The sequence below is a fragment of the Motacilla alba genome, chromosome Z, assembly GCF_015832195.1.
Source record: "Motacilla alba alba isolate MOTALB_02 chromosome Z, Motacilla_alba_V1.0_pri, whole genome shotgun sequence".
In the NCBI taxonomy this organism is placed as follows: Eukaryota; Metazoa; Chordata; class Aves; order Passeriformes; family Motacillidae; genus Motacilla; species Motacilla alba.
Window position 1 is genome coordinate 45200690 of NC_052046.1, and position 20093 is coordinate 45220782.

Consider the following 20093-nt stretch of genomic DNA (forward strand, 5'->3'; position numbering starts at 1 on the left):
AATATTAACTCTATTTTTACAGTCCTCACTCTAAAAGGAAAAGAACAATTTTCTAGCCTTTTAGAATACAGTATTATAGTCATACCTATGTGTTTTATGGTTACTGTAAGGAAGACAATGTTTGTAAGCTTGACTGCATGTTTCTTACTGTGATTCTGTTTGGGCTTTGTTTACTGTGGAGTTTTTGTTCCTGGGGCAATGCTGACAGTTGCCTTTTTAATGTAGGTAGAGGATTTATGTTATGGGCAGCTGGCCATTAATGAATAGGTAAAACTAACAGACTTGTTCAGATACTTTAGCTGGTGAGGTGTTAAGTGTAACATCCCAGTCAGATGAACTAGCACTTTTAAACAGCAATGGTGTAGATGTGCACCTAATTTGAAAGAATGAGTAGGTTGGTGGTTTGAATCATATGTTCATTAACAAAGAACAAAATTTGTCATATTTGTAGAATGAGGCGCCCATGTCTAAGGGTAGCACTAATAGCAGGAGTAATAAACCTGCTATGACTTGGGGAAAAGTTCCACTTTTTTGAAGCAGCATTTATTTCATTTGGATATTTACATGTTTGATAAGAAAATGTAGTCCCTTATGCGCTTCTTCTCAGACTCAAAGCTAAAGCTTTACTCTAATTGATGTGGCATGTATTTTCTTCTGAGTTAACTTGAGAAAAAGTTGTCCACAGAGGGAAGTAATTTGAATTACTTTTGACATGTATGCAGTAATTTTGTTTTTTTTTTTTTGTTGCAAACCATAGCTCTTTATAGATATATAATCGGATCCTTCCTTATATTGTCGGTGAGATAAAATTACTGATTTCTAGCTAATACTTTTCAGATACTAAGTGTTTTAATTTGAAACAGTGTGTTGAGGCTATGGGGTTCACTAGGAATATCTTAATCATAACAAGGGAGCAATTGTTCATTGATTTTTTTTCTTTTTTTTTTTTTCTTTTTTTTGGAGGGGGTTGATTTTTTCTTTTTTTAAGTGGATTTAACCTTGCAGCAGTTCCAGCTGTGTTAATAAATCACAGGAAGCTTCAGTGAACATAGTGAACATAAATATATTTAAAGAAGAAATTTTGTCTCTTACCTAATGCACAGACAACTAAGCAAGAGCAGCTGCTTACTGAACTCTGTTTTTTGCTACATGTGAAATTCATAATCAAAAACAAGACATGAGGCTAGTTCACAGCTAGTAGTTGGCTGATATACACTCAGTAGTTGCTGTTGAATGTGGCTTGCATATGGGAGGTTGAATTTGGTTAATAGGGGAGAAGACATAAAGCATTAATTAGTTGCTTTTAATGCTTTCAGACATTTCTAGAATCAGCAATCTAATTTATGAAATTTAAATCTTATGTTTTGTCTGCCAAACTTACAAAGTTCAAACATAATCAATTTTCTCAAAGAATCCCAAGTATGAAAACATTTTTGGTGATATGTGACAATATATATGATCATTACTTGAGTATTATATGAGTATTATATGACCAATATATGAGTATTATTGAAAATTCCTAATAATGCTGACTGCTTCTTTTGCAGAATAGGTATGAAATTAAAACATTCATAATTCTTTGGGAGTAAACAGAGGGGGAAGTCAGAATAGTGGACAGCAACTGGTAGCACTCATGTTATTGTATGGAAAACCTGCCATTTTAGAGGTTAGAAGAAGGTTAGTGACTCCTTTTCCCTTAAGAAAGCCAGAGATTATCATGCAGTTTTCTGTTAGTACTGAGCATCATCAGGAAGATGGAGGTTTGGGAATTCTCTTTCTGTACATCCCAGCAAGTAAGTGTTACCCAACTGAAAATAGCCATCAACACTGTCATGACTGAGCTCCAGATGACAACTAAACACATCAGAGCTGCTTGCTCTCTTCCCACACAGTGAAATGGGAGGAGAGAATTGCAAGGGTAAGAGTGAAAAAAGCAATAGGTTCAGATAAAAATAGTTTCCTAATTGAAATAAAAATAACAGTAATAATGATAGCAATAATGAGAAGGATAATAATAGAGATAAGTAAAATCCAAGCAAGAGAAATGATGCTGCTGAAAACAATTGCTTACCACCAACCAACCAAAGCCTGGCCAGTCTGTGAGCATCAGCCCCTTGGCAGCCTCCTGCCTCCTCTTTTTGCTGAGCACAGCCCTACAGGGTGTGGGGTATCCTGCTCAGCCGGGGTCATCTGTGCTGCCTATGCCCTCTGCCAGTGTCTTGCCCAGCTCCTGCTCCAGCTCTCTTGGTGGTGAGGTGGTGTGAGGAGGAGGAGAGGCCTTGAATCTGTGTAACCACTGCTCAGCAACAAGCAGCACCTCCCAGTGTTACCCTCAGTGTTCTCGCACAAACCCAAAACGTAGTTCTTTACCAGCTACTGTGTAATTAATTCTGTTGCAGCCAAAACCAGCACAGCAAGAAAAGTATTTCTGAATGTTTTGCCTTATAATAAAAGATCACTCCCAGCACTTCAAAATGCAGTACTGGGTTTTGTCTATGGCAAGAGTGATTTTTCTATTTTGTTGGACCAATGTTTAAGTTCACTGATGATGGCTAACGTCAGGACCCTGATGTTCACTTCTTCTGGTATTGTTACCAGCTTTACTATGTCAAGCTCCAGCATTAAGAGTCTTTCTAGCTTTTTCAGTTTGGTCATCAAATCTTAAAGGAGGATGCATATAATTGTGGAACAACTAGGCTCAAAATTATTTTAGAAATATTCTTGGTTATAGTTCAGTCATTGCAACAGAACATTTTTGAAATAAAACATTACATTTCAGAGCATTTCTTCTCTGTTTTTTATTCAAGTTAGTATAAGTGATACCTATATTTAGCATGACGTCTCATTTGAAGGACTACATTTTTTTTGCTTGCTTTTCCTTTTGTATCCCATATGGCTAGACCCTATTTTGGAAACAAATAGTAAAAGTTGAAATACTCTGCCTTATTCAAATTTAATTTGTCATCATTTTGTTCAGTCCTGGAAGGCATTTTTTGTCAAAAGTTCTGTGTCCAAAAGCTTTCAGCCAATTCTTTTGAGGACAATACTCAAAAGTTGGCAGAATAGTGATGGGCTTACTACTACTTGTGGGTGAAGTGTTGTGCTCACAGACTGACAGATATTTGAACTATAAGAAGAATGGCTTATCTTATTAAATTGGAATGATAATTATGACTAAATTTCAAATACTGTCAAACATTTCAAACTTGACCTTTACATGCAAATAATCCAGCAAACATGCTGAGCTGGGGGGCACCATTCCATTGAAAGGAAGTTCCTGGGAAGAAGGCCGAACACTTGAAACAGTGTTTTGATTGCTTACTCCAGATTTTCAAACGAGGAACAACGACCACGGTCCCCACTAAATGTGTTTGTGGTCCGAAAAATTTACCATTACCCAAATTAAGCTTCATGTTCATCAAGCTTTTACAGTTACAGACACTACTGTTAAGAAGCTGAGGTTGAGCTCAAAACCCTACCATTAAGGCTTCATTGGGTTTTTTGAAAACTAAGGTATTATGTAGTAAAGGCATTATAGCTTCTACACTAAATATGTTTGACAGGCTGTAGTCTCCTGTGAACTCTTCTGGGACATCTGACTCTTCTAAATGTTTTTAAAACCACTAACATGCTGAACGCTTTATGAGTAATTAGTAGCGATAAATGTAGGGGCACAACTCTGTGCTTTGCACTCTATCCTTTTGTCAGAAGAAATACCTGTTCAAACTTGTGCCCTATTGTTGTAGACATTTATTTTCCTTTACAGCAGTACTAACATTCATACAGTGTTTTATCACATCTCGTTGAGGTACCGATCAATGCTTTTAAAGAATACATTTTCTGTACGTTGCAGTCCATGTAATCATTACCGTGAGGTAATATTACCACTGGTTGCAAATTTGTCAGATATCTGTTTATATACTTGGATGGCTCTGACCTCAACAAGGTTTCAGTCTTGTTTGGGTCTAATTGCGCTGTAATATATAAAGTTAGTAATAACAAAAAAATAATTGAATGTGGTGGTTGTGTTTCCTAGGTATAGCATACCTGAGTGGAATGTGCAGTGAAAAACGAAAATGTATAATTGCAGAGGACAATGGTCTGAATCTGGCTTTTACAATTGCCCATGAAATGGGTCACAAGTAAGTATGTGGAGATTAAAGCCTTTTATTCATTTGCATGTATATTCTACTGCGATTTGACTAATTTGATTGTGTACTTCAGTTTTTCCTTACTTTCTATAAGAAGGGGATTTAAATTAAATGAAAAATTCAGAAAATAGTGTTTCTGTTAATAACAATAAGTATCAATATATGGTATATAGCTTAAGAAAGTGTTTATGACTTGAAGTAATACAAAAGTCTTTATAGCTACAAAATAAATAAAATAACTGGAAGGACTGCCATTGTCTGGGGAAAATCAAGTGCCCCAAGATGTTTGTTCTATGCTGACTGTGGTATTGAGTAACAGATCCAACTCTAACAATTGTTACCAACAAACATTTTAATGAGATCATAAGTTGGAAGAGCCCTTATTTAATTTGGCTTTCTCAGGATAGATCCCATTATAGTGTAGAATAGTCATTGGTCATTGCATCATAATGTTTTTCATCTTAGAAGAAGAAAAGGGTGGCAAAATGAAGTTAACTGTCCTTCACAGCTGGGCAGGAAGTTTTTTACTCATTCAGTGTCAAACATTTTTAAAGTGAAAAATTAATATTTTGCAGTAATAAAATCTGTTAATAAGATTTCAACTTCATTCTTGACTTTTGCTACTTGTAAAAAAAAAAAAAGAAAATGTCTTACTTTTAACTGAAAAAGAAAGGAGGTATGTATTACTCCATCATTTTTTTCTGCAGTGTCTGTGCCAGGTATTTGTGTATTTGTATTATAATGTCAGTTTCAGAGTGACAACAGAGAAGGATGTTTTGCTAAATGTGTGGTTAGGTACCTTAGGACAGTACTTTAATTTGAAAGTGACTTGGTTTAAATTTGTTCAAAGCTTCCTGAGAATGGAGATCCTAGAATCTAATGTTGAAAAATGAAGTTAATTGTAAAACAAAAGGAAGGGGGAATTAAAATACTTGTATTGATTTTTTTCTTGATGCAAAATAAGCAAATACAGAGCAATTATTATGGTTGTTTTTGGGGTTTTGGTTTTTTTTCATTTTCATAACTGCAGAAAAAAACCTCTTGGTTAATATAAGCCAGCCTGCTTGCATGATAGTTGCGATAAAGGAAAGACCTAAAAAGAAATACTGATTTGTGTTTTGTAGCTACACATTATTCTATTTCTATTTTTTGCTGTAGTGTTTGCTGGTATTGGAAGAGGGAATGGGTAGAAGAAGAATTATTTTCTGTGAACTTATTCCTATGACAGTAAACCAAGAATAAGGGGAATGAAACAATCACTGATTATGATCTGCTGATAAGTTTCCTGGTAGAGTAAATCAGAAAATGGTTTGATGCAAGTATGATAATAAGAGATATACTGCTTTATTACCAACACAATAGAAGTGTTTTTAGAATATAGAAGTGTTTGCTGCAAAATTACTGTACTTGAAAATAGAGACATCTCAATCAACAAGAAATACAACATCTTATGCTCTCTGAAAAATGGTGATACTTAATGTTCTTACAAAGTTATGGGTGGTTGTGCAATAGCAAATTTGCAAATGTGGGATACTGATCTTCAAAAGTTGATGTGGTTACATAGTGGTAAGGTTTTTGTCTTGCAGAAGACAATCAAACCTATCTTTGACTTCCTAAGGTCTTCTAGATGGCAAGCGCTACATGAAACAAGGTAGACAGAGAAGCTCACTGTTGCTGCTAGCAGTTCTTCCAAGACTGCAGCACAGGTCAGGCTCTATAATCTGTGTTACATTTTTTTTGTGAACTTGGAATATCTTCTTGGCTATGCATTGGAGTTGGACTGGGAAAGAGAAGGAATTTGCATGATCTTCTTGTACTAACATAAAACTTATATTGCTGATATATAAATCCCTGGGGAAAAAAAGTTACAAGGCTACATATGAAATTTTGGAGCTTTCAAATCCTTTCATACTAATTCAAATGAGCTTGGAAAAACAAATCATGATGATATCCCAGCCATCATATTCTCATGGTAATTGTAGTGATGGCATTTGGATGTCATTAGAGACATCCTCACAATTCTCTGTGGGTAATGTAATAGATATTTTTAAAAAGTGAAAATAAAGAATAAATCAAATCTTGTGTCAATGTAAAAGACAGAATGTTAATTGAAAGAGACATTTCTTCAAGAAATCCAAGCTAACAAAGGTTTGTAACAGACCACATAGTGTATAGAAGGAAAAAAAAAAGCACATCCCCCAGTGCCAAAGATGAAGAGGTATAGAGGCATAGATCCCTGCTTCATGATGAAGTCAGAGTCCTTAGCTGTCACAATCTGAAATACAGCGATCTTGCACCAAGGAGCGTAGGGTGACATTTTAGAGATATTTGCTTTTTTCTGCATGGGTGTCTCTGTTTGCTGGCCAGGCCCTGGCAATTGTAAAGAAGATGCTAGAAGTAGTTGAACATTTGTCAAGAGACAATATAAAAATGTTTGAAGACAAACATTTGAGTGTAGATGCTATTGGAAAGGACTTGAGCAGATTCTAATATATTTCCAGTATCTCTTACAGAGATTTGTCCTGCTTATTCTGAACTGCCTCAGAAGCAGAGATTAAATGCTCATCATACAGATCAGTCATAGATGGTTCCTTCAATACATCATCTGTTCTATAGAATTTTCACTAACTTTTTTTGAATCTTGAGGTCATTTAACTACTACCTTTGTTTTTTTGTATGTAACATCTTTAGCCACTCTAGTTGCTCTTGTGAGGAGTCTAGTTCAGCAGAATAGTATCAAAAGCTTTCTCAAAGACTTTGCTTCTTGAAGGATAAAGGAGAAACAGTTTTTTTCCCTTCTGTACAACAGATATTCTTGCCCATAAATTATTGTACAAATAGATTCAAAACTTATTGTCGTGGTTTGAGAGGAAGTGAGTTTTTGGGAGGTGGTGGTCAAACCAATAGGTGCTCCGATGTGAATATTGGCACCTGGTTTGGCCACTGAGGATATGGATACGCCTCTGAGAACACAGGGGTTAAAAGCAAGGAACTCCCAGGGGAATGCTCTCTTGGTTCCGGTGGATGGAGAGGTCAGACCTGCCCTGCCCAGCTTCGGGCTGGGCGGGGGAGGGGAGAGGTCATGAGGCCGGAAGGAGGTAGGCCGGAGCCTTGGGCAGAGAAGGGAGGTGAAGGCCCCTGGCCCCGGCAGGACAAGAGTCAGTTCTCTACAGAGATGGAAGGGTGGAAGAACTCTGCAAGGCATCGGGCAGCCCCCCTTTCCCAGGAGGGAGAGAGAGAGAGAGAGGTGCCAGTGCTACCTTGAAATTTGATAGCACTGGCTTGGCCGAGAAGGAGAAGGGGGGGCGGTGAGAAGAGTGCCCTGCAGGGCCAGTGTGGGAGTTCGGAACGAGTAGATACTGTGATTTTAACCCTTCTATGGGATGATGGAAACCTTGCAAATGCTGATCCTCCGGGAGCTGAAGGAGAGGAGAGATAGGAATAAAATAAGAGGAAACGTGCAAGTGTGATGTAAGCTGTGAAGGTGAAGAAGGACCAAGAGAAGTTGAGAAGAATCCTAGGTGGAGGAGATGATGGAGTGGCTTTTGGCTGCACTTTTCTTGTATGGCCATGGACAGAACCTTTCCTGTAATACAGAGACTGCATTGTAGGGGGAGGCGATGGCTTGGTGCCAAAGGAGTGATGTGAGCGGAGACGACGGGTGATGAGGTGATGGTGCTCTCGAGACCCCTCGGCCCCAGGGGGTGAAATATTGGGGGGGACTAGTGTCCCAAAAAGGTGAGAGACTGTCGTTTTCTCCTGGAACTGGGCGAAGCATCCTTGAAAGGGAACCCTAAAAGCAGCTCTGGTCCATGTACAGTGGTGAGACCACTGGACATGGAAGGAAGAAGTCACGAAGGTGGTGCTGAGTGACGTGGAAACACAACTGGACTCGGCTGTGTTTCCAGGGGAAGCCTGTGGCGCAAGAGGGACTCCTCTCTCCTTGATGAAATGAGAGGTGATTGTCGGAAGGGTGGAGATGGACTGAGTTGATTATTTGAAGGGTGATGGACTGGTAAAAATCTAAGGTTTTGTTTTATGCTGTGGGAAATTGAGTGGGGGGAGGAGAAATGTTTTGAAAGGTTTCCATTTTGCTCTCTGTGTGTTCATTTTATTATAGTTCTATGATAATAAAGTTTTTTTTCCCTTCTTTGTTCATAAGTAGAGGCCTGCTTTGCTGTTTCTGATCGCATCTCACAGCAGATACCAGGGAGAATATGTCTTCATGGGGGCACTGGCACTGTGCCAGCGCCAAACCATGACACTTATGCAATATGATGCAGTTGATTTTCATTTTCTGAGAGCATATACAAACAAAGACATTACCAGTTGTCATTGTATTGATGAATATAAAGTTCTGATGCATTCCTTTAATTGAAGAAATTTTTCCTGATATCCAACCTGAACTTCCCCTGGCCCAGCTTGAGGCCATATCCTCTTGTCCTGTAGCCAGTTGCCTGGAAGAGGAGACTCTTTTATTGAATATGTTCTGATACATGGATGTTTATTAAGTATTGTATTGTTGGTTTATTTTTGTTATTCCAATTGAAAATTGAAATGTTTTTCTCAATGAGATGCAATGGCAGACTAAACCTTACTTTGCAGTGTGAAATGTCTTTGTTCTAGCCTTGTGTATCTGAATGTAGATGATATTTTAATGACATTGAGAATTAATGTAAGTCAACAGTTGATTTTTGAACTCTTATCTGTGTAATTGGTCATTAAAATTGTATCACATTAATGGATTTGGTTTTATTAAACCTATTCCAGTTATTAAAATAAATTTACTACACATTAGGTAACTACATAATGAGGTCACATTACAAAGTAAAAACTAACAACAGTTAATTAAAAGACATTGTCTCTGTGTGGAGAACAGAGATAAAAGTGACAGTTGCTGGTATTGAGGTTAACAAGCTACATGTGATTTTACATAAATGATGGCCCACTATGGGCTGTGATTCCTTTTGAAGGATGGAGAAATAAAGAATGAATGTAAATTTTTGCATCTCAAAATACATTAATTTACAGCTATTAATTGCTCTAAATGTAGTTTAGAAGTTGTCTTAGCCACTTTAAAGAGAAACAGGTGTAATTCTTCAGAATTAATTTTATACACATCTGCATTCTTTTTCAGACAAGCATTTTTGAAATGTGAGAGGTAGCTGTTACTAAAATTCAGGATATTCTGCCACATATTTTGTAGTGATGAACAGGGAGTCTGTGGAATTTCTGAATAGAATCTACCTATTTAGTAGTAAATAAGCAAAAAGCATATATTCTTTGTGAATATATTAAAAAGTTTTATGAAATCCTCACTCAGTTTATCAAGGGTCCCACAGTGTCAGTGGGAGGAGGAGGAGCACAGGAGGCTGTGCTGGTAAGCTGTCCCCAAATAATCTTGCTTCCTTCTCTCTCCCATACAACCCCATGGGCTATTAGGGTATTGCATAGAAGGTGCAGGGGAAATTCTTGTCATTGTGGCTTTGTTTCAGCTGCAGAATCTCTCATTTCCCTCCAATTGTTTCTTTCTTAATTTTTTCTGTTCTTTTTGGCTAATGGTCTAGACATTGGGTTTCTCAGACCAAGATACAGAGATATGGATACTAATCTATCTGTGGATACTATCAGAGATGTTGAACTTTGACTGTTTTGGCTGATTTTTGTCACCACTGAGTTTTCTGTTCAAATCAAAGTCAACTGAAGTGTGGAGACAGGAGCCTAACTTTGAGTAAAATAGTTTGAAAAGTACAGTTTGAAAAATTGAGCTTTGCAGTGATTTTTAAAATACATGCACAACAGATATAGGCAATCATCTTTCCCATACACATATTTGTGTCATTACAGATTTACAGAGAAATTGTTATAATTCCCTGCTTTTTGTATGCATAGCTACATACAACGTGGATGTGCCTGGTGAAGACAAGGCTCTGGGGAAGCCTGACCTGCAGCCTTTCAGACCTGCAGTAGAGCCTGGAGAGGGGCCTTTTAGAAGGGCAAATAGTGGCAGGACAAGGGGAATGGCTTCAAACTGAATGACAGTAGGTTTAGATTAGATATTAGGATTTTTTTTACTGTGAGGGTAGTGAGGCATTGAACAGGTTGTCCATAGCGGTTGTGCGCTCCCCATGTTGAGTTGGTCAAGACCAGGGAGGGTGGAATTTTGACCACAACGTGATCTAGTGGAAGTTTCTGTGTCTGTGGCACTGGGTTTGGAAGCAGATGATCTTAAATGTTCCTTCCTACCCAAGCCATTCTATGATTCTATGGTTCTCTGATTTTTATATTATTTTTGTATTGTTTTACTGTCTGTGACATTTTGTATCCTCCTTGTTTAAAAAATGGAAACTTTACAGGGATATTTATCTATTAAGCATAGTACTTGTTTAATAAGAAACTACTTTTTTAAAATTACTCTTAAGAAGAAAGGTAATGTGCTTTCCTTTTTCCTTGATACTTATGTATTTGATAAAAATTAATAGGAGGCTGTAGCTTTGTATTGCATTTCAGCATTACATAATCTCTATTTCAAACATGATTTGTACAAAATCACCCTAGTAGTTTCATTGCTTTTTTTTCCTGATAGGTCAGGGAAAGTATCCATAAACTCTTGCAGTTAAACCGACAGTGCACTGAGTGGTCTTGAAAGGATTTTCTTTATTTTTTTGAAACTACTTTTATGAAGTTAAAAGTGTATATATATTAGATGCTCAACCATGCAAGTCCTTGAGATTACCTTACATTCATTTTCATGCTTTAGTGGGTAAGTTCTTTTATAATTGATAGTCTCTTTTTTGCCTGCATCCATATCAAAGTAGACATCTTTGTTCCACAGTTAAATACTTTTGCTGACTTAAATCAGCTTAGGATCTTACTGGGCATATGGGTGCATAATTACAAATGTCAGTGGCCTGAAAATTGTACAACAGAACACATTTAAGATTACAGATGACAGAAAATAATGAAGTCTGTTAACATAATACACATTTATGTTTACTCATACTCAAAATGTTTCTGGTATTAAAAATAATGAAAAAGAATTAGTTTTGTTAGTCCAGTTGTAATCACATTCGTGCATCACATCACTGCAATACCAGGCAGAAACAAAGCATCACCAAGCTTTTGCTGGTAGCGAGACAGCTGAAAAAACAGCTCAGGAAGAAATGAAAAACTGAGACAGGGAAGAAGCACTGCATCAGTATTTTAGTAACATGAAAAGATATTATTTTTTTTTACATGAAATTTAGATTAGTCAACTTTCTCTCTGGCAAGGTATTAAGGGTTGTGTTTCTGCCAGGCTATACTGTTCCAGGATGGATTTATCTTAAATGTTCCTTAGCATAACATTTGTAAACAAAACAATTAGTAACTGAAAAACATCCTACTGGATGCAAAAGCTTAATTGATAGTCTGATACATTTAAAATATCTGTGAAAAAATTGGCAAAAGATCGTAACAATGTCAATGTTTTTGTTAATACAAAAACTGTTTTCTATAGCCCTTTACTGAGTTTATGATAGCTCAATGATGTGACATAGGTGTCATATTTTCCAGAAGCTAATACTTCTTCTGTATTATATAATTTCTGTAAAAACTTTCAGGAAGAGGCAATGTATATTTTCATGTTATGATGCTAAATATATCTGTCACAGCAAACCTTTAAATTATTTATACACTTCAGTTGAAGTAGTTTGTCCAGATCCAGCAGCATGAAGCATGGTGGTAGAAGTATTGGAATTACAGAGAAGAAAGCTGTTCTGCAAAAGCTGCCAAGTCAGCTGGACAACAGCATCCAGCATATGTTAATATCCCTATACTAATATTTTACCCAGTTGTTTAAAGACTGAAAATATCATCCGACTTTCCTGCATTGAGGAGAATGAGCAATGATTCACAGAAGGGAAATAACACTTGCATAAAGTTATTTATTTTTACTTTTTCTGATCATATAATTTTTAACAAGAGGATTGAGATTTCCTTGTTCAGTAGATTTTCCTTTGAAGATAAATTCTTTCCAAAAGAAATCATGTTTAACCTTTTACCATCATAATTTTTCTGTAGCTGCTCAATTGCCTTTCACTTTTAGCTAAATAATTAATTTACTGGTTGAAATGTGTCTTATCCCATTTATTCAATCATCTGTGATTGATGTTCACAGATGGTTCAATCATATGTTTTAAAGGACATATAAAAATCATATAACACCTAATACTTCACTAACTGGGATTTAAAAAAAAACCAACAACAGGCCAACATGTAACAGCTTATAAAATCCTTCTACTAGTCTGGTCTTTTTACATATTTTTCTCTATAAATGTAGCAGTGTGATAAAAGATTTTGTTGAAAAAGTGCAATGAAAGTACTAAGAAACTAGTGTAGCTTCTGTCTCTCTGTGATAATCACATAAGAGGTGTTATTTTCACTTATCAAATACATCCTCATGACACTGCAGAATTTTAGATCAGACAAACTGGTGTAAAAATCATTGTACTATAAAACTGCACATAAGCTTTTAAACCTTGTAATTTTCGGGTCCATAGTTAAAAAATTTTCCATCATTTTAGTGTACTCTTGCACAAAATGATAAAAAAAAAAAGAAAGCATTGGAAATAATAAGGAAGATAGCACTTCATTATTAATAATTCTTTGTAAAGTTATTTTTATTTTTAAGATAATAGAATTTATTATGTTAGTGGTTAATTTCACAAAATGAAAAAATATCTAGGATAATGGTTGCAGAGAATTTACAGATACTGTGTAGTAATCCCTTATACAAATATGAACTTTTAACAAATCAAATGGAATGTGATCCCATTACACATCACAGGTATAAATGGGCAACTGCATTCAGAGGTTTACTTTCTCCTTTGTTATTTTCAGTCTTTCCTGAGCTCATACTAGTAGTATTATACTTGATCTGCAGTTCTCACTCATTATTCTCTTGTTCTATATATGACTTGGAATAAATAGATCCTTTAGTATTTGGAAATCTATTTATTATACTGAACATTCTATTTATTCTACTAAACACTGCTGGTTCCTCGACCCAGCACTTGCTCTTGCACTTTTCTTAATCTGCCTCTTATTCCTAATCTGTCTCACTCTTAGTGACTATGAAAATATGAGCTTTAGTTGTTCTCTTTAATTTTTCTGATTCTCTTGTTTTTTGTTTACAGATAAGCCTAAAGTAATTCTCCATATCTATTTGAACTAACCTAATTAATTGCTCGTATAATAAGTTTTTGATACTATTTAATCTTTGTAACTTCTTTGCCTGTTTCTGGTTTAACAACATCATTCTTGTTCAGGTGCACTATTTGAATTTTAAGCGTGATAGGATAGTCAACCATCATCTACTATTTGCAAAGCACAAACAAAATAATGAATAAATAATAAAAAGCTTTTACCTGGAAGCATGTGGGGTCATTGAGCAAATGCATATAGTCATGAAAGTAGCACATGTCAAAGAATTTTGATGTCCTATGGTGAGAGGAAATATAAAATAGCAATGCAGACCTAATTATTTCAAGAAGGTGTGTGCATAACCTTATTTAGCTTATTTAAATATAGAATAATGACCGAGGATCCTTTTTTGAGGCTTAAAAGAGCTTTGATTTTGTAATACTCGGCTATAATTAGGTCAAGTTAAATTGTACTACTTGGTGCTTGTTCAGTATGTTGACACTGGAGTGCATTTTGAATGCAAGAATATAAGCTGTATTCTTGAGTGACAGATGTTCTCTTGAGGATAGATGCTGTTGCCTTTTTGATTCCAGCTGTGCACATATAATTGCAGCAGTAGTTAATTGTAAAAGAATTGCCTTTTAACTGAATATTAATAAAATATTAAAAAAAAACAAATTAATATTATTAAAAATTAAAATAGTAAAATATTAAACTAATATTTTTCTTCTCATTTCAGTGGCCTGAGTTATTAATTCCAAATACAGAGAATTTAATGATGTTGTTTCTTTGTATTATTTCTACTTGCATATTGTATATTTAGCAAAAATTATTACAGTTTTATACATGGTATCACATAAAAATCCTTTAAAAGAATTTTAACGGGTTTTTAGATAAAAGCTTTTTTTTTCCAGTGGACTTGATTTATACTGTTAGTGGAGTTTATTGGACCAAGTCTGTTTGTCAAAATATTTTAAAACTGAGATTATTAAAATATAGTTTAATTGCATAGTGTGAAGTTAAATGTTGCTACTATTTTATTTAGGGAAGGCATTCTGTAGAATACTTCCTATTTGCATATTTTGTCTGCCCTATATAGCCTTTAACCAGAATGGGTAGAGCATTTTTATGCAGCAGTGAAAAAATATCGTTTCTTTTCTTTAAAAGATAATTTATTTCTGTATATAGATATGAAGTACTACTTGTTAAAGTACAGCACTGTCTTCTTTGTAAATTGTGTTTTTTCAGGCTATTACAAAGTTATTTTATAACTTCAAACTCCTTTGTCTTCCTCCCACATGCACATGGTGTTGCTTACTCTTGTGTGATGTTAAATGATCACAGCTGTGGGAAAGAGCAGAGGGAGCACTGTGCTGAGGGCTATCATAGTACATTCATTCTATAGGAAGAGACAGAACGGCACCTTATACAGACAGTATACAAAGGTACAGTTTCTCTGGTACCTTTGTATCAGTAAAGGGATGTAGTTGTATCTTTCATGTGCAGCAAGGGGGGCTAGAAAATTTCATGGCAACCATTGCAAGCGCTGGGTAATGTTGTATCCTTGCTTGTTAATGGAGAAATAGGTATACACGTTTACACTAATTGCTCTCGTATTGAATAAGAAGGTAACAAGGCAGCTTCTTTTTTTCACTACACACAATGTGATGTAAGGAATGGAATCAGAAGTCAGTTCTGCTGCACACTGACTTTTATGTGGTCTTGTAATTCATACTAGGTCAGATAAAAATATGCAGCCATTACCATGCTACAGAAAAAATCAAAAACACTCACTGAAGAAAACATTCCTGAGAATGTTTAAGAGGAGATTCTATTGCTTCTTTAGCTTACTTCTCAGATATTGTCCTGAAATTTAGTTAATTGATGTTAACTTACAATGTGTATTTGCCTTTTGAATAGGCATTTTTGAATTTACTTGCCCTTACTGTTTTCTGGCATAGTAGAGATAGTATAGATACAGTACTCATAGTAGAGTATTAGTACAGATATTCTGACAGTTGAGTGTCAAATAAGGATAGAAGTGTTACAAAAGTATGGACAGCTAAAATACTGGAAGATTATTGGGATTAGGTTTTTTATTACTGCTTGATGTAGCTAATTTTCACAGCTATTATAAGTACAACAGTTTCAACCTCTTCATGCTTTACAATAGAATGTTTTCCTCAGAATTCTTGTGCTAATAAACTTTATAAAATGCTTCTGTTGTAGTAGATTGGAAAAAGGGGGTACACTGATATATATGTATGCAATGCTGGCTAGTGTTTTTTGAAACAGTCAGTATCATGGTTCGGCTCAGCACACATTTCTCTGGCTGACTTTACAGAATATTTTGTGACTAGCTAGTCTAGCTTCAAGAATTGTTTTTCAGAGTGAAGAGAAATAATCATAATTAGAAATTACAGCGGTTTTGTAATTTTCATCTTAAAAATATTTAAAATAACAAATAAGTGTGTTAATTCCACTCTGCATAAATGGGAGCCGTGATATATATAATATAATATAATATAATATAATATAATATAATATAATATAATATAATATAATATAATATAATATAATATAATATAATATAATATAATATAATATAATATATAGTATAATAAATTTTGTCAAGATTTTGTGTTGTAAATAAATGTTTTAGTTAAAATCCTACAGTGTATATGATACTGACAAATGAGTATTTTTAAATTACTACTTTTGCACTAAGGAAACATATAACTCAAAGAGCTGGGAGCAAAATTTTTTCTTATGTAGTCCACTAGGTTAAATATCCACAGCTTTCCTGTGTCTTCCTCCACAGTTCCTATGGGTGTAAATAACTCTGGAGATAGAGGCATCTCAAATTCTGCATGCAAGGCATGCAAGAAGAACGTAAGGCAAGTGCAGAGGCACTTCTGTGTAGCTGTTTTGTGCCATTCAGGCAGGTCAGGAAAAGACAGAGGCTAAGATCAGAATCAGACACATTTGCTTGCCTCAGTTATATGGTTTACAAATAGCTAAATTATCCAATTTATGCAGAAGGCACTGTTCCAGTACTCCAGAGTGTGGGGTGTACACATCAGGGTAAGAGACAGGAGGAGCACTTCTATAGACAAGGTGAAGTCCTACATGATATTTCCATTAATTTCATTAGTAAACAAAGGTATAGAAAATTGCAAATTTATGTATAATTTGAGTCATGAATGGATTTTGAGATAGAGTGGAGAACAAAAGTATAGGGAGACAGGCCTTTTTTGCCATTTGCCACTGTGGGGTGGTGAAATAAGGAGAACCATAATGTACTCCAGTTTTTGTAGAAACAGCAAACTTACTCTGTCTTTGCAGTCTGTAAGTGAAAGAATCGATACAAGGCATAGAGTTTTATTCAACCTGAAGTTTTGCTTTTCTGCAGGCCAGAGTAATGCTGCAAAATTCCAGCACTACTTTAAATCCAACACTCTGGAGAGTAGTCTCACACCCATTTGTAAATCTCCAAAATCAGTTGAGTGTATTTATTTCTTGTGGTATCAGTCAGGCATCCACTTAGCTAATTCTGAAAATCTTGGTTTTATTTAAGTGTTTCTTCTTCCTCTCTGTTAGCTAATTCTGAATGAGAGTGACAGTGAACTTTCAGTTAAAACAGGAGCTTCAAGCAGATATTCAGTAGAATTTTTCATTGCAATGCATTGAATATGAGAACTCACTGGGATGCATAAGGATGCTAAGTCTTTATAATCAAAGTCAATTTAGTTTCTTCATCAGTGTTATTTTTAACAGGAGATTGAAAACACATTTAGCTGTTTTTTTCTTTAGAGACAATAATTACACATTAAAGTAGTGACGATTTTAGTATTCTATAAAATTTCAACCAATCAGTTCCATATAGAATGAAGATAGAATCACTGCCAAAATATTCACTAATCTTAAAAAATAAGAGTATGTTGCCCATTTACAAGAGAAGTAGTATTCATTAAACTTGCAGTTGTGCAGTTCTGAAAATTCAAAAAGTTGTCCAAAATATGTATTGAGCTGATTAGAATGCAATATTTCTCATCAAATAAATGCAGCTCCACTTTCATCTTTAATTATAAAATGTTCTCTACACATGGTTGCATGCACTTCTGTGAAAGATACCATGGAAAAAATAATCAAGAGAGATTTCCTACGTGTAATATATATGAGCTATTTACAGCCCTTTGTAAGAGTTTTAACTTAGAAAAATTCTGAAAATAACCTGTTATTTTTTTTCACTTTGTTTTATTTTTAATAACTTCAAAATTCAGCATGGGGATAAACCACGACAATGACCACCCATCCTGTGCAGATGGTGTCCATATCATGTCTGGGGAATGGATTAAAGGACAGAATCTTGGGGATGTTTCATGGTCTCAGTGCAGCAGAGAAGATCTGGAAAGATTTCTCAGGTATATAATTCAAGAAAAGAACTCTTACTATATCTCATTTAGAAATAGATGGAATTAATGTACTGAAATAATAAATTTTCAATTTTTTTTACGCCTGTGGGAGATTTGTTTTGCAAAATCTGTCAAAATATTTTAAATCATCACAATCTAATATTAGATTTATTAATATTTGTTTTCAGCAATTACATGTTTTTTTATATTTTCATGAGTATATGATTATAATTCTATATACTTATATTAAAAAATATATGTGTCACTATTTTATTATATGTTAATATGCTGTGAACTGAAATGTTTGGCCACCAAAACCTTTACCCTTTAAGTAAGTTTTGTGCTAAAATGTTGTCCAGCGCTTTTCTGAAATGCTGATCAATTGTATTGTCTTTCTGCAAATGTACAATAACAGAACACATTAAATTGTAACACGCAGGCCATATAATTTTAAACATGAGCAGCAGTCCAATGCTGATGAATAAGAAAATTGTAATTGTCCATGTATTTTGAATGTTGTATGCAAGTTTAAGTTGGCATGGCAATCAGACCCTTGGATTTCTCAGTATATGAATCTCTTCATTTTACCAGGTCAAAGGCCAGTAACTGTCTGATACAGACGAATCCTCAGAGCCTCAATTCTGTGATTATTCCCTCTAAGCTCCCGGGAATGACGTACACTGCAGATGAGCAGTGTCAGATTCTTTTTGGACCAACTGCTTCCTTTTGCCAAGAAATGCAGGTAAGGCTGTGTCTGTACTTCAGAAAATGCATCTACCATCTAATTTTTGTGTAAGAGTAGCTTTTGTACATGTGTTTGATAGAAAGAGAATATAGTGTCTTTGAAGTAAAAATTTTACACTTGCTTTCCAAAAATTAATATGCACATATTCATTGGTTTGTCTTGTAAGTCTTGCTTTAGGTTTCTGAATATCTTGAAGCATGTTTTATTGATACTTCCTTTGTGCTTTAGAAACATAAGATGTCATAGTGTTGACACATTGTTGCAGCTAGTGGAATATTTGCAATTTTTTATTTAGGTTCCATTTTATTATGGCGTGGGTACTGAACATCCATTTCTGACCTTCAGAAGATTATACTGTGCCTGTGCAAATTGAAGGAGTAATAGTGGTGTTAACTGGGCTCTCTGCACCTCTGAGCCCAGGCAGAGATGTACAGTGCCATGACAAGAGGAGTTCCAGTACTTAAGTCAGTTTGGTGACCTTGCTTCATGCCAGTGTGAAGCAGTGTCACTATATTAGCCTTAAAAAGACAGGTTAGCAAAATTGAACAGGTATTCATAATTTTATGAGCTGATACTAGTAGACATCTGATTGAAGGAGCAGTTAAAGAATGATTTTTACAGAGAAAAGTCAACCTTTTTTAGCATCAACAGGAGAGACTAAACATATTTGACACCTTTAAGACACTAACCAAGACAAGATGGGAAGACGATATACAAATATGTAAAGAGTGTGGAGTATGGATTGATAGAGCAGGCACTAGAGGAACTGTGAAATAAAATTCCATTGGAATCAGTGAGCAGATAGCCTGAAATGGTTAGGAGTACTAAACAGGAAAACATAATTCCTTTAGTTCTTCAGTTCTCTTCCTGTTTTCAGTTTGGACATAATACTGTTTCTTCAGAGGTTTTCACTTAAACTAATATTTATCTAAAAGATTCTCAAAAGAAACATTGCAGTACATGTACTACTAAGGCATGCTGAGAGTGGTATAGTTGAAAAGAACAGGAAAAAACTGCCTTAGTTTAGTGGATTTTTTATCTAGCTATCTTATTTTCACTCTGAATGTGAGCAGTAAATCTCAATGTCACAATTCTACAGCTATTCATCATTACTTTCAAGTGCTTTTTTTTATGAATTTCAACCTGTGTCTTGATTTTCAATACATTGCTTTCAATGGAAGGATGTAATTTCTGTTTTTCATTCTCTAGAAGCCTATTTTGAACAATAAAGTGGTAGTGTGTTTAGTGTTTCTTGTGGGTCTTCTTTAACAGTTAAAGATTCTCAAAAGTAATTGAAGAAAGACACAAACGTCAAGATTTTCTGTTGCATATTACCTTTATATGCTTTTCATTTTCCTGGATAAATTCCCTTCCTATTACCCTTGTGTTTTGTTCTTATTCATATATTTAAATTCAGATTGTCAAGTTGTGCTATGCCTGTTGTGTTTGTCATAGGTTCAGTAAATATTCTTCCTTCAAGTTTCTAACCCTGAGGCTTCTTTAGTTTACATTATTATTTTAGTAACATTAGGAAAATAATTTCAGTGAATATTAGGGTAGAGTTCAACTGTTTGCGCAGAGATTACTTACGTTCTAGGT

At 35.1% G+C, this 20093-nt stretch overlaps 1 protein-coding gene across 2 annotated transcripts in view; it reads left to right on the top strand.

Moving 5' to 3' along the window:
• ADAMTS19 (ADAM metallopeptidase with thrombospondin type 1 motif 19) overlaps window positions 1-20093 on the top strand; it is a 130237-nt gene that overhangs the window by 61477 nt on the left and 48667 nt on the right. For both annotated transcript variants that reach the window (XM_038125015.1, XM_038125016.1), the window contains exons 8-10: window positions 4037-4142; window positions 17618-17758; window positions 18341-18491. In XM_038125015.1, coding sequence (XP_037980943.1) covers window positions 4037-4142; window positions 17618-17758; window positions 18341-18491 — 398 coding nt within the window. The remainder of the gene's footprint in view (window positions 1-4036; window positions 4143-17617; window positions 17759-18340; window positions 18492-20093) is intronic.